Raw genomic sequence first — 13,504 nt, forward strand, 5'->3', positions numbered from 1 at the left:
CAGAATCCTTCAAGTACCTCTTGACCAGGATAGGACCACTGGATGTCCACCCCCGTATTGAACTCCACCATTGCAGTGCAATTGAGGGTGAGGGCTTCTCCCACCAACAGCTCCACTGGGTCCTCAGGAAACAGCTTAACATCGTAAACCTGACTTCCTGTCCGGGGGGGGGGGGGGGGGTCAACAAACGAGGTCATGGTGACATAGTCAGCAGTTTTTTTTGTTTTTTGCTCCTCTTGCTTCTAAATCAAAGGAAATGACTTCCCTTTTGGAGGAGACGCTTTCGTCATAAATAGGAGCTGTCCCTCACATGCTAGTAGTGTGTCAAAGTACCAGTAAAGGGAAACATGCTGAGAAATACATGTAAGACAAAGTTTCAGACTCTAAATATTCCCTGCAGACACAGGGGGAAAAGGATAATGATGATGTCTGTGCAGCTGACTGTGATTGCCTGATTGTTTAAACACTCCATTAGAGCTCAGAGTGAGGACAGAGTTTCTCCACCTACTGATGGGCCTATTACTTTTAGCCAGCAGCAGCGGGCAGAAGTTTACTGTGACTCTTTAAAAAGGGAGGTGACTGATCTCAAAGCAGAGAGCCTCTGGGTCCTCAGAGCTGAATCGCAGTGAGGAAATAAAAACAAACTTTCGTTAGAGCCGCATCTTGATGAATCATTCTTTCCTTTTCTTCTTTGCTTGTTGCTTTTGTTTCCTCCCTGATGGCTGTAATTGTTCACTTAAGGAAATTAAATTAGAGGAAATGACATGATTAAATAAGAGCCTTGAAATTTTCAGCCGTATGGCATAAAGTGGATCCCTCACTGCCATGCAGAATTACAGTGACAAGTCGGTGAGCTGAGCACCACCGGTTTACCATAAAGTTAGAAAGTGCTCCGGGGCAGAGGGGTTTTTGTAAGTCCTAACTGATTTTTGCCATCCTTGCTACAAAACAAACCCTTTTGGAACCTCTAAACCAGGGGTCTGCAACCTGCAATGTTTAAAGAGCCATTCAGGTCATCTTTTAATTAACCAGGAGCCATCCATTTCTACTTCACCCACTAAAAAATAAAACACCAGCGTCTACCGTAGTTAAGTTATTATCACTGAAATGAACTGTTGTTTTTTGGCATAAAAGAAACAAAGAGAAAATAGCCTTTATTTGGGAAAATTAGTTCATGACAATTGATAGATTCCCACTTCCTTTCAAAATAAGACAGCCTGTACCATATTAGATTGTCTCAATGGAGTAAATGCAGCGTAATGGGAGCAGTGAATAAAAGAACATTTTGTTTTACTGCTGTGAATGCATCTGAGCCTGAAATTCATCAATAAGAACTAAGTTACCCTTACCATATGTTTCCAGCCATGAGTCACACATAAAAATCCTTGAATTTTTCAACCATAGGAAATCTGCCTTTTAATTAATAGATTATTAGCCTTATGTCTGAAAAGTGTCTGCGTCAACTGATATTCAATTGATTTTCTGTGGTGCACGGCGCTCCAAAATCTGTCAAAATATTTTATTAGGCCATAGGTAAACTATGAAGCCCACAGCATTTAATAAATTGTTATAGCAGTACGGCTAACACAGTTGGAAAGCTGTTGGAGTGGTACGTAGGTACTGTGCTTCAACTGTTTGTAAATAAGTTGAATAAAGTTTGAGTCTGTTTTGTTTCCCTTGATGCATCTTGTAGTCCAAATCATACGTTCCGGTTGTGGACCCCTGCAACCTTCTTTTTTACCTATAGGGTGGATCAGGTAGGTGGTGGAGTAGTGCTGTTTTCCCTCCAGCATTGCGGCACAGGAAAGGATGGTCATGGGTACGTCGTCAATAGCGTGTCTGGGAATAGACCAGCCTTTCTTGTTGTCCCACATCACCCCATCCATGTCCAGACTTGCCGTAAACTGTGGAAAAAAAATAATAAAGTAAGTGTTGCGCTCTAAAACAGCCAGCTGCTTTCATTTTGAGGAGGACGTGGGTGCAAACCGAGGAGAGAGTGACGTTCAGATCCGGCACCGTGACCAGACATGGCACCACGACGTGACTGGAGTGGCGTTTGATGAAAATAGTCTCCATGTTGTTTACGCTGCTGCTGGCAGAGCTGTCTCTGATGAGGAAAGGCTGCGCGGGGTCTGGATGCAGACAGAAAACAGGGAACTGTTAAAAGGTAATCCTGATTCCAGCTGGGGTAATGACTGTTATTACTGAAGTAACTTTGCGAACTGGCAGACAAATCCCTCTGCGCCTGATAATGACCCCCATGGACACGCCGTATATGGAGTTTATCATGATTACCGAGAGCTCTGTCTGTCCCTACCTCGCAAATAGCATTAAGAACCGCCATTACATGCCAGCTCAGAGATAGACATCCAAGGGGCTTAATCCTCCTGGTACAGTTTTACTTCAGGTTGTCTGTTGGAGGAAACATCTCTGCAATGTTTTCCCTTTTTATATTGTCTGATTCAGAGCTGCCGGAGGGTTTCAGCAATTTACACTATGACTTATCAACATAAAACTTTAGAAAATACAGGGAAAAAGATCTCAAATCTGTGGCTATGATTTCAGTCTCCACCTTTGCACAACATCTGAAGGTAATGCACGCTTCACCTCCTCTAAATCATTCTTTTTTATTTTTTATTTTTTTATTTTAGCCCTGAAAGTTGTTTCAAAGTCCTGAATTTATCTAAAAGCAGGAGGATCAAAACAGCTTAGCACTTTACCTCTTTCTAGGTTTGAGACCATTGACGGTATAAGAGAACTGGACAGATTGTGATGTCTTCCCCAATTGCTGTTTATTTCTCAATAGAAGTCTATGGGATTTTGGCTTCTTAGAGCCAGTGAATAATTCCTGTAAGGACTTCATATACAGTCAAAGTTTGAGACTTTGACTTAAATCTACAAATGCGTTAAATGGGAGGAGCCAAGCACTCTAGCCAAAAACACAGCGAGTCTGTTTACATGTAAGAGCTCAAACTTTAGTCTTAAAGAAAGAAGAGAAGAAGTTGTGGTTTAAAAAAAAGAAAAAGAGGAGCTGAAAATGCAAAGAGGTTTCATTGACAAATATTGCGTTCACCACAAAAGCAGCTGTTACATTTTTGTCACCTTTGGCTCTGGCGTGCTGTACATGATGGGGTGCATCGATGCACTCAGGCTTCCAGTGCGTTTGAGTGTTTGGTTACAGCGTTGTGTGCAGACCGAGTAAATACTCCACATTTGCCTGTCTAATTTAATCCACATGTATCCCCTCTCATCCTACCACACACTGGTCTTAATTTATGACTGTGATTTCATCTGCTTCTGATCAGTGCGTTAGCTACATCTGTGGAAACTGTTTTGGCACCCTGTCAGGTGGAATAAGACGGCTTCTCACATCCGTCTCATCGGCTGTTACTTGTCTGCCGAGGGGAAAAAAAAAGGCAAAGCGTGAAGGCTAGGTATGCAGTGCTACAGGTGAGAGGTCTTGAGTCCTGCACAGACTCTATATAAAGGCGTCATTTGGAAAAAAATATATAATCTCTTCAAGATGTACCGTCTTAATGAAAGAGAATCAAAACGTTTGCAAAAAACATTATTTTTTTTGCATCCATGGTGTTACTGGACGGACCCTACAACCACCAGCTGTGATTTCAAAACCGTATTCGTACAGAGGATTTGTTTTACTAAGACAACCTTGGTTTGTGGTTGAGCCTCCCAAAGATAGCAGAATTAAAATTTTGACATTATTGAGCTGTGAAGCCCCATGTGGTTTCATGTGCTGATGGCATTTTGCCTGGAAGAAAATGAATCTGTGAACCTTTAGCAGTTATTTTTTGATACAGGCAACCTTTGGGATAAAACTTCAGTAAATCTTTTGTAAAGTATGCGCATTGTTAGAGCTATGGTGCTAAAGAAACTTCTTATTAGTGTGTTTTGAGCTCCAAGGACATTATTGTTTGTGAAATTAAGGGTAAATGTCAGGAAGATCATCACAAAATAAAAACATAAACATTTAATGCTATGTCACTCCTTTTTTGTTGTGTTCTAAATATAATCTAGGATTTAACATAGTTTCTTCTTGAACGAGGTCATTCATGTCTTCATAGGATGCACTCACAGCAAATTTGCAGTTATTTTCCAAGTCTAAAACTGCTGACATGGACACACGCTAAGCTTAAGCTCTGGTTTTATAATCTTCTTAAAGCATGTATGAAAAGGTCTTTAGCAGTGATGACATTTATACATGTCTACCTCACATTAAACACCCCTCCAACAGTTAGGCCCCCACACCATGACCGGCATGGCCTTATGTGACCCAATTGACTGTATATAAGAACTGGACTGAGTGATTCCTCTCCCTTAACGTTCCAAACAGTAAGTACTAATATCCAAGAAGCCAAAATCCCATAGACTTCTATGTAGAAATAAACTGTTAATACTCAGTCATTATGATAGTCAGAATAACTATTCTTGCTCTACCTTTTTTCTTTAATGCGTTCATGCTAATCCTCATATTTGTTTTCTTTATTGCCAGTTATTCAAGTTAAAAACTGACCAATTAGATGCCTCAAAGTATGACCCCTATGGCCAACGTTTGAAACAGGCCTGCTTTCGAGTGGTAGAGGTGTGGACTTCCATCAAGCTCATTCCTGATTGGCGAGATTGGTTGCCACAGAAATGACTCGGTTCAATTTAGAACACTGGGTCACTGCTTACTAATGTCACCTGGCTTCAACTTGGCTCAAACTGCCAAACTACAAAAGCAACTGGATTTGTTGATTTTTAGCTGCAATTTTTGTATCAGGTAGGTTTACATTCTAATAAAATGTAAACAAAAATAGATTTGAAAATATTAATAGTGACTAAAGTCCCACTCTGATCATATTTTGTTCTTTCCTAAAAGTTTACCTGGTCAACTGATCAAAAGCAAGGACAGTCGTTTATCCTGGTGAGGCAGGGAGTGTCAGTTCATGTGGGTGTGTCCAAAGGGAATAATAGGTGTATTTTTAAGGTTCTCAGATGCCACTGGTGTGTAATTGCATAGAAAAAAAGACAAACGCTGCATGGGCTTTAGCTCCACTCCACCCTAACACCTTTAACTCAAAAAAAATCCTGTGTTCCATCCTAAAACTGACTCAAAATAGAATATAAGGAACATAGAATGCAATGTAGCAAATGGGTCATCAGCAATAAAACTGACAAATGGTGACAATTTCACAGGCATTTATACCAATTTACAACATATTTAAAGCTCACTGGAAAAACCCCATTGTTGTGGGTTTGAGTCATAAGGCAGCCAACTGGCTGAAGCTGCATTCACTGAACACAATTGTTGGTTTAACAAGCAATCATCCTGTATGCTCTGAAACATAAATGAAGGACCCCTTTAAATCCTAATGTTTTCTTTTTTGTTGTTTCACCCAAGAGTTAATTGGCCTGATGCTACAGTGAAACAGCTTTTTTTTCACTTTAACAGCTAATAAACAAGAGGGAAAAACACAAGTGCTGTCTGTTTATGATTTTATTTATGTTTTTAAAATGTAAAAAAAATACGTAAGGGTGTAAAACAATGTGTTGTGTTTCTCTCTATCAACGTTTTGCACTCATAAATCTACCTTTAAATGCCTCGTGTAAATGGTTGGAACAGTTCTTTATCAGACATAATTGAACATATTTCTGTTTTTACTTCTCTGCTGTGTGTGTGTGTGTGTGTGTGTGTGTGTGTGTGTGTGTGTGTGTGTGTGTGTGTGTGTGTGTGTGTGTGTGTGTGTGTGTGTGTGTGTGTGTGTGTGTGTGTGTGTGTGTGTGTGTGTGTGTGTGTGTGTGTGTGGCCTTACATTTATTACTTTGTAGGGTCCAATCACATGGAGCCCACCAACAGTGTGGGGCCCAACGTCCTCGTGGGGCCCAAAATCGTGGACCCCACAAAGTTTGAGCTATTTAACAGGCTTGGGAGGGCCCCCTGATGCTCCTGTTTCGTTTTTAGGGGTTGCCCCATGAAGTGACAAAAATTGAAAATGTGGGTAAAAAATGTGTGTGAAATTTTTTTAATATAGCGCCCCCTACTGTCACAGACCCGGTATTGCAGAGGATACACACTCCCGGAAGTGTGTATCCCATTAGCCTATGAGGAAATGTTTGCATTTTTGCGTCATCATACTTCGACCACGCCCACTTCCTGGATCTTTTTAAAGGCCCTTTAAAGGACAACCTGATGGTTGATGCAAGAGTTTTGGAAGCAACAGGTAGGGTTCTTTCGACTTAAATTTACAAGTTAGTGTGCTTTTTATCTCTTATGACTTTGTTTGCAATGACAGCTACATGCAGTAAAAAAAATGGGGGAAAAAATCTTTATGAATTAAAAACAGAAGTAAACAGCACATATTACTAATGCTAATGCTAGGTAGGCTATCTATCATGGCTGGGAACCTAACACTGCTTTGTTACCTTTTTTTTAAAAAAAATCTAAAGCATGTTGAGTTATGTTTGAAAAAAGTTGAAACAAGATATAAAATATTTGAAATGACAAGAATTGATAAGAGAGTAGTGACCTAATTACATTAATCTCCACTGCTTATCACTGAAAATTCATTCAATTTACTGCAGATTAATTTTGTAGCATATGTAAGTTAAAAATTTTAAAATGAAAGACAACTATTAAATAAATTAATCTTGTCAGTGCTATTGCTAAAATGAAACAAAAAAAAAAGCTTGCCACCTTGACGAATCATATCTTTATTTCTAGACTGAGTGTAAAGTCAAAAGAAACACATAAAAAGAATGCATTATTGATAGCATGATAGGTCTTTATAAATAGCACAATATAGATGTTTTTATTTTATCATGAGCTTAAGCTTGCGCTATTCTAAAATTGATAATGACACTTTGAGATGCTTAAAGAAATTCATTGCCTTACAATGTTAGCTGATGTCAAATTAAGCGTTTTCGCATTTGCTGTAACAGATCCAAAAGGGGCAAGAACAAAATCATATGATAAACCCTAGTGATAAAGTGCAATTTCCTTGTGGTAAGTGCAAAATAAATATGGAGTTTATGGGATTTGTTTTTATCTTCGTGTTGTACATTCAAAAAGTGTAATAAAAAGGAATAAAAAATAGTTGGATTCCCCTTTATTTTAATCTCCCTTTAGAGATTAGTGAATGATCATCAAGAAATACCAAACCACACTATACAAATAATTGTGGCAAATAACAAACCACATTTGCACTTATTTGCAGTTAAAGGAATAGAGACTGGAGCTGACATAGAATCTAACTTTGGTAATTCAAAGCGAAAAGGTGAGTAAATAACTGCAAATATTAAGTTAGGAAAATGTCTGTTTCAAATGTCCAAACATTTAAAATGTCCTAAAACTTTCCATTTGTTTTATCATACATTCAGAAGAAGCAAAAGCAAAAATGTACTGAGAAAACCAAAGGGAAAGAGTTCCTGAAGACTATTGCTTCCCACAAGGAATGAAAATACCAAACAAAAGTCCTTCTAGGTAACAACTATATTGTTCAATGTCATTTGTTATTTGTGCAAGGACTGTTGATTTCAAACGAGTCTTTATAGGATCCTTCCATATGCTAATTGTCTTTTGTTTTAGTTTTTACTCTAAGGTTAAATTGTCTTCATTAAAACTTACTGTGTTCTAGCTTTAAACTTTCTCTTAATCAACTATTTTCAAGTTTTTCCAATTGTTATACAGACAATTTTCACAAAAGACATTCTCACCACAGACAATTCTTTAAAAAACTATTTTGAAATGAAATATTGAAATTGAATATCCGTGGGTGATTTGTCCTCCAAGCTCGGGTCATCTACCAGAGGCCTGGGAGTTTGAGGGTCGTGCAGTATCTAAGCTGTTCCTAGCATTGTACTTCTCTGGACTGACAGGCCTGAGGTCTTTCCAGGTATCTGTTGCAGCCACTCCTCCAGCTTGGGGGTTACTGCTCCAAATGCTCCAATTACCACTGTCACCTTCACTTTCCATGCTTTCTCCAGTTCCTCTTTGGGTCCCTGGTATTACTCCAGTTTCTCATGTTCCTTCTTCCTGATGTTCCCATTGCTTGGCACTGCCACATCCACCACAACGGCTTTCCTCTGTTCTTTGTCCACCACTACAATGTCTGGTTGGTTCTCCATTACCGTCCTATCAGTCTGGATCTGGAAGTCCCACAGAATCTTTGCCCTCTCATTCTCTACCACCTTCGGAGGTGTTTCCCATTGTTTTGACCTTGGGGTTTCCAGTTCATATTGTGCACACATGTTCCTGTATAATATTCCAGCCACTTGATTATGGCGCTCCATGTATGCTTTACCTGCACTAAGGCTTTACCTTACACCCTGCAGTTGTGTGCTGGATTGTTTCAGGCGCCTCTTTGCACAGCCTACACCTTGGGTCTTGTCTGGTGTGGTAGATCTGAGCCTCTATCGTTCTGGTGCTCAGGGCTTGTTCCTGAGCTGCCAGGATGGTGCTTCAGTGCTGTCCTATACGCCAGCCTTTCTAACCATTGGTAGGACTTCTTGATATCAGCCACTTCGGTTATGGTCGGTTGGTACATCCCATGCAGGGGTTTGTCCTCGCATGAGGATCTGTCCTCCAGCACTGTATCCTCTGCTCTCCATTGCCTGAGACATTCACTGAGCACACTGTCAGTTGGGGCCTTGAGCTTGATGCACACATGCATCTTGGATGTTTCATCCCGGCCTCCTTCCTTGCGGCTAGCATACAGTCTCAGGGTGCTGGATTTGGGATGGAACCCTCCATGCATGGTGGGGATTTTTCGTGTTTTAACATCCATGGTCTGTATCTCTTTCTTTGGCCATCTTATTATTCCTGCAGGGTATCTGATAACTGGCAGTGCATAGCTGTTAATTGCCCGGGTCTTATTCTTGCCATTGAGCTGGCTTCTTAGGACTTGCCTTACTCGTTGGAGGTATTTAGCTGTTGCAGCCTTCCTTGTTGCCTGCTCCAGGTTGCCATTTGCCTGCGGAATTCCAAGGTACTTGTAACTGTCCTCGATGTCTGCTATTGTTCCTTCTGGGAGTGAGACTACTCCTGTGTGGACTACCTTGCCTCTCTTTGTCACCATCCGGTTGCATTTCTCAAGCCCGAATGACATCCCAATGTCAGTACTGAAGATCCTGGTTGTGTGGATCAGGGAGTCAAGTCGCTCTTAGCATAAAGCTTGATATCATCCATGTAGAGGAGGTGACTGATGTTGGCTCCATTTCTGAGTCGGTATCCATAGCCAGTCTTTTTGATTATTTGGCTGAGGGGGTTCAGACCTATGCAGAACAGAAGTGGGGACAGAGCATCACATTGGTATATCCAACATTTGATGGACACTTGTGCAAGTGGCTTCCCATTGGCTTCATGGGTGGTTTTCCACAGCTTAATTTAGTTTCTTATGAAGGCTCTTAGAGTCCTGTTGATGTTGTACAGCTCCAACCATTCAGTGATCCACGTGTGTGGCATTGAGTCATAAGCTTTCTTGTAATCAATCTAAGCTGTGCACAGGTTGGTGTTTCGTGACCTGCAGTATTGAGCGACTGTTCTGTCAACCAGGAGTTGGTGTTTGGCTCCTCTGGAGTCTCTGCCAATGCCCTTCTGTGTGTTGCTCATGTATTGATCCATATGCCCATTTATCTTGGTTGCAATGATGCCTGACATCAGCTTCCATGTTGTGGACAGACAGGTTATTGGGCGGTAGTTGGATGGGACTGCACCCTTTGAGGGATCCTTCTGGATCAGGATTGTTCGCCCTTCCGTTAGCCATTCAGGGTGAGTTCCATCTCTTAGCAGCTTGTTCATTTGTGCTGCTAGGCGCTCGTGGAGTGCGGTGAGTTTCTTTAGCCAGTAGGCATGTATAATGACAGGGCCCGGTGCTGTCCAGTTCTTCATACCTGAGACTCTTCCTTGGATGTCTGCCACTGTGATGGATACTGGATTCTGTTCAGGGAGGTTGCTATGTTCATTTCTCAGAGAGACCAGCCATTGGGCATTGCTATTATGTGCTGCCTCTTTCTCCCATATGCTTTTCCAGTACTGTTCAGTTTCCAGCCTTGGTGGGTCTGCTCGGCTGTTTTGACCCTGCCACTGAGCATACACTTTCGCTGAGTTGCGAACAGCCTGTTTATTCATCTGGCTTCATTGTCTCTTGTGTACCTCTTTAGGCGGCTGCTCAAGGCTAGGAGCCTTTGTTTGGCAGTTTCCAGTGCTTCAGGTATGGGCATCTGGCTGTATCTCTTAGGTACTTGCTTTCTTATTGTACCTCTTTGAGCCTCTGTCAGCTTACTCACATCCTTCTGAGTTGCCTTGATTTTGGCCTCTAACCGTTGCTTCCATGGTAGGTATTGTTGTTTTCTCCCATGGTTGCTCTTATAGCCAAGCATCTCAAGGATCACTGCTGCTGAAGTGTAAACCAGTTCGTTGTTTTCTGTGATGGTTGTGGTAGGAATTGCCCTCAATGCTTCATTCACAGTTTCCAGGAGACTTTCAGGTGGTACATAACTTAACTGTTGTAGCTGGTATCAGGGTTGCCTAGTGTTCATTCTAGACATGATCTTGTCTTTCAGGCCAGTTGCTGCCTCGCTCAGCATATCTGTAGTTGTTGGAGCTGTGTACCCAAGCTCAGGGTGGGAGTGTGGTATAGCCTCCTGTCTGACCTGTTGTTCTGGCTCTCCCGTGGTATTATATTGTAGCTTCAATCTCAAATTGTGATAGGAGTTGCCGATTGTAGATGTTAGAGCATTGGGCTACCAGTTGTTGGCAGTTATCCTTGATTGTGGGTTTCAAAGCATCCATTCATTCCACATTCTCTGCATTCTCTGAGGGGTTACATGCAGAGAATGTAACCCCTCTGGGTGGAATTACTTGGGTAGTAGCATCGCAGGACTGCTTGTGGGTCCTAGTACTTGTTTAAGCATAGTTGGAGGCAAAGCCTTTAGCCACCAAGCCCCTGTCTTATGGGATAAACTACCATCTTATGGAAGAGAGGCCGAAACAGTTTCTACATTCAAAGATAGGCTCAGAAAATTCCTTTTTTGACAGTCTTATTGGCAGACTAGCTAGTAATCCGAGAATGCTTAAGTTACTATGAACATGTTTGAATTAAACTTATTAACAGTAAGAGTTGTTAATAGGCTGCTAAAATTTAGTGCTATGGTGCACTGGGGTTCTGTCCTCTATTCTCGATCATTTATTTATCATTCAGTTCTCCATAGCTCTGTTTGGTGCAGTGTGATTCATGCATTGTCCCCTTTTTCCCACTCTCCGAGTGATTCCAGATTCCAGTTGTGCTCCTGATTTCAACATGTACCTCGCCTCTGGCTCGTCCCACGCCCCTAGCCATCCCCCAACTCCATCTGGATGAACCCCATCTGCTGGACTATTTAGACATGTAGTTGTAATGTTAGATAAGCTAATTCTTCTCTTCTCTAAGACATCTGGTGTCTGACCATCCTGGGGAGGATCCCTCCTTTATGTGGACACCCCTGAGGTTTCTTCTTTTTTTCCTGGAATCGTTTTTTTTTTTTCAGGAGGTTTCCTTAAAGAGAAGGAGGGTCTAAGGCAGGGGTCTGCAACCTTAACTACTCAAAGAGCCATTTGGATCAGTTTCCACATATATTAAAACACAGGGAGCCACAACAGACTTTGGAAAACCTAGTGTTTCCAGTGAACGGCATAATTTAATAATAATAATAATAATGGATTGGATTTATCTGCGCTTTTCAAGACACCCAAATTTAACTGGTTTTGAAACATTTCAATCGCTATTCACTTCTCATTCAATTTCATTAAAAATTTATTGTCTTCAGAGGCAGTCCTGGCTAGTTTGACACCTTGGGCAAAACAAAAATATATATTTTTTACTGTATTATTAAACATAAGAAAAAAATGCTTGTATAGTTGAATTCACAATCAACATATAGTGTGTAGTTACATTTAACACGTATCTGTCTGTGTTTTCTTTCTGAAGGCTGGGTGTTTTTTGGTAAAAACTGACAAATTTCTCTGTTTTTTTTTTCTTGAGCTGAATACAACCTTGAAACCAATTATGAATTAATAAATTCAAGTAATTTCCGTTTGCTTCATGAATGAACAATGGAAACTAGAGGACATATTCTTCTGTTTTTTGTGCTTAAGTGTCGCATAAAACTTACTTAAAAAGAAACAAATGATTGTGTTCATTGCATGTGAAGCATTGACTGTATATGATAATGGCAGAGAAGCTTAGATGAAATACATCAATAAAATAATTAACAAGACTGGTCTAATTAAGTGTAAACCTTCATTAGCCAAATGTTGCTCCAAATTTTACTCCTCCATCAGTAAATTTGGACGTATTTGGTGCCTAGCAAGTTTTAACTTTGGACCCGGCACACATTCCTTTACCCTTGGAGTGTTTTTCTTCTTTCTAAACTGGACGCTCAACTTTTGATCTTTTGTCCATTTTCCAAAAACCTAAAATAGACTTTTAAATCTCTCAAACATCCAGACTTAAGATGAGTGAGGTGATGGAAACAAATTCCCTTTGATGCAGACTTCTTTTTGCTCTTTCTCTTTTCATAAAATCCAGTTAAGCCAATATAGAATATACATTTTATGGATGACAACTATTTTTTATTAGGAACCAGCTGTTGGTTTGTTGCAGGTTCTTGAATCATAAGCAGTGAGTCTCAGCCCCTCCCCCGCCTCTCTACTTGTTCATGTCCTCTGCAGCTGCGAGTCGTTTTCCTACTTGCAACCCCCCATGCGCTCCTCCAGTGTACTCTACACAGAGAGGGCTAAACACAGTTGTCGTAGCAGAAAGGTGACAGGATAGTAGGGGTGCCCTAGCACAAATGAAGTTAATTTTACGTGGAAATGGGTGGTTTTAGTGTAGAAAACTGCAGGGGTTGGGGACTGTCAATTATTTTTTTTTTTTTTTTTTGGGTGCCCGTGTTCCCACAACAAGATTACCACTGACTGTCTTTTTGGAAGAACTTTCCATCCCATTACAGTCTCTTGTCCACAACCGAAGACACACCCCCTCCGCGCATTCACGCTGCTCTCCTCCTCCTGCCCACTCACACATACCAACAGTGATAAAGGCACCACAACAATCTTAAAACATAATAGTTATTTTATAAAACCACAGAGAGCTGCAGCACAGAGATGAAATAGCAACCTGTGGCTCCGGAGCCACAGGTTGAGCAAGAATTGCAATTTGCCACAACACAAATGTTCAACGCCCATCCTTTCTCGCACATCTAACCCTAACCGGATCAGGGAGGGCAAGGGCAGCAGAAGAGGATATGGGAGACTTTGGCACAGTCATTTCAGTAGCTATGTCACGAGTCTGAGCATTTTAAAGCATCTGGTTTAGATCTGCTCCTGATCCAATGCAATTTTAATTAGGAAAAACGTACAAACTTATCTTTATTCATGTATTATTTTATGTGTCCTTTATTATGAAAAACATTTCTACAAGAACATGTTAAAAAACACAAAAACAAGATTTTCATTTGCGTGGATCTT

At 40.9% G+C, this 13,504-nt stretch overlaps 1 protein-coding gene across 4 annotated transcripts in view; it reads right to left on the bottom strand.

The window, feature by feature from the left end:
- flt4 (fms related tyrosine kinase 4) overlaps positions 1-13,504 on the bottom strand; it is a 75,963-nt gene that overhangs the window by 20,698 nt on the left and 41,761 nt on the right. For all 4 annotated transcript variants that reach the window (XM_023958954.1, XM_023958953.1, XM_023958955.1 and 1 more), the window contains 3 exon segments: positions 1,987-2,132; positions 1,742-1,904; positions 18-157 (listed from right to left, as the gene is read on the bottom strand). In XM_023958954.1, the coding sequence (XP_023814722.1) occupies positions 18-157; positions 1,742-1,904; positions 1,987-2,132 (449 nt within the window).

Source organism: Oryzias latipes, chromosome 10 (genome assembly GCF_002234675.1).
Source record: "Oryzias latipes chromosome 10, ASM223467v1".
Lineage (NCBI taxonomy): Eukaryota > Metazoa > Chordata > Actinopteri > Beloniformes > Adrianichthyidae > Oryzias > Oryzias latipes.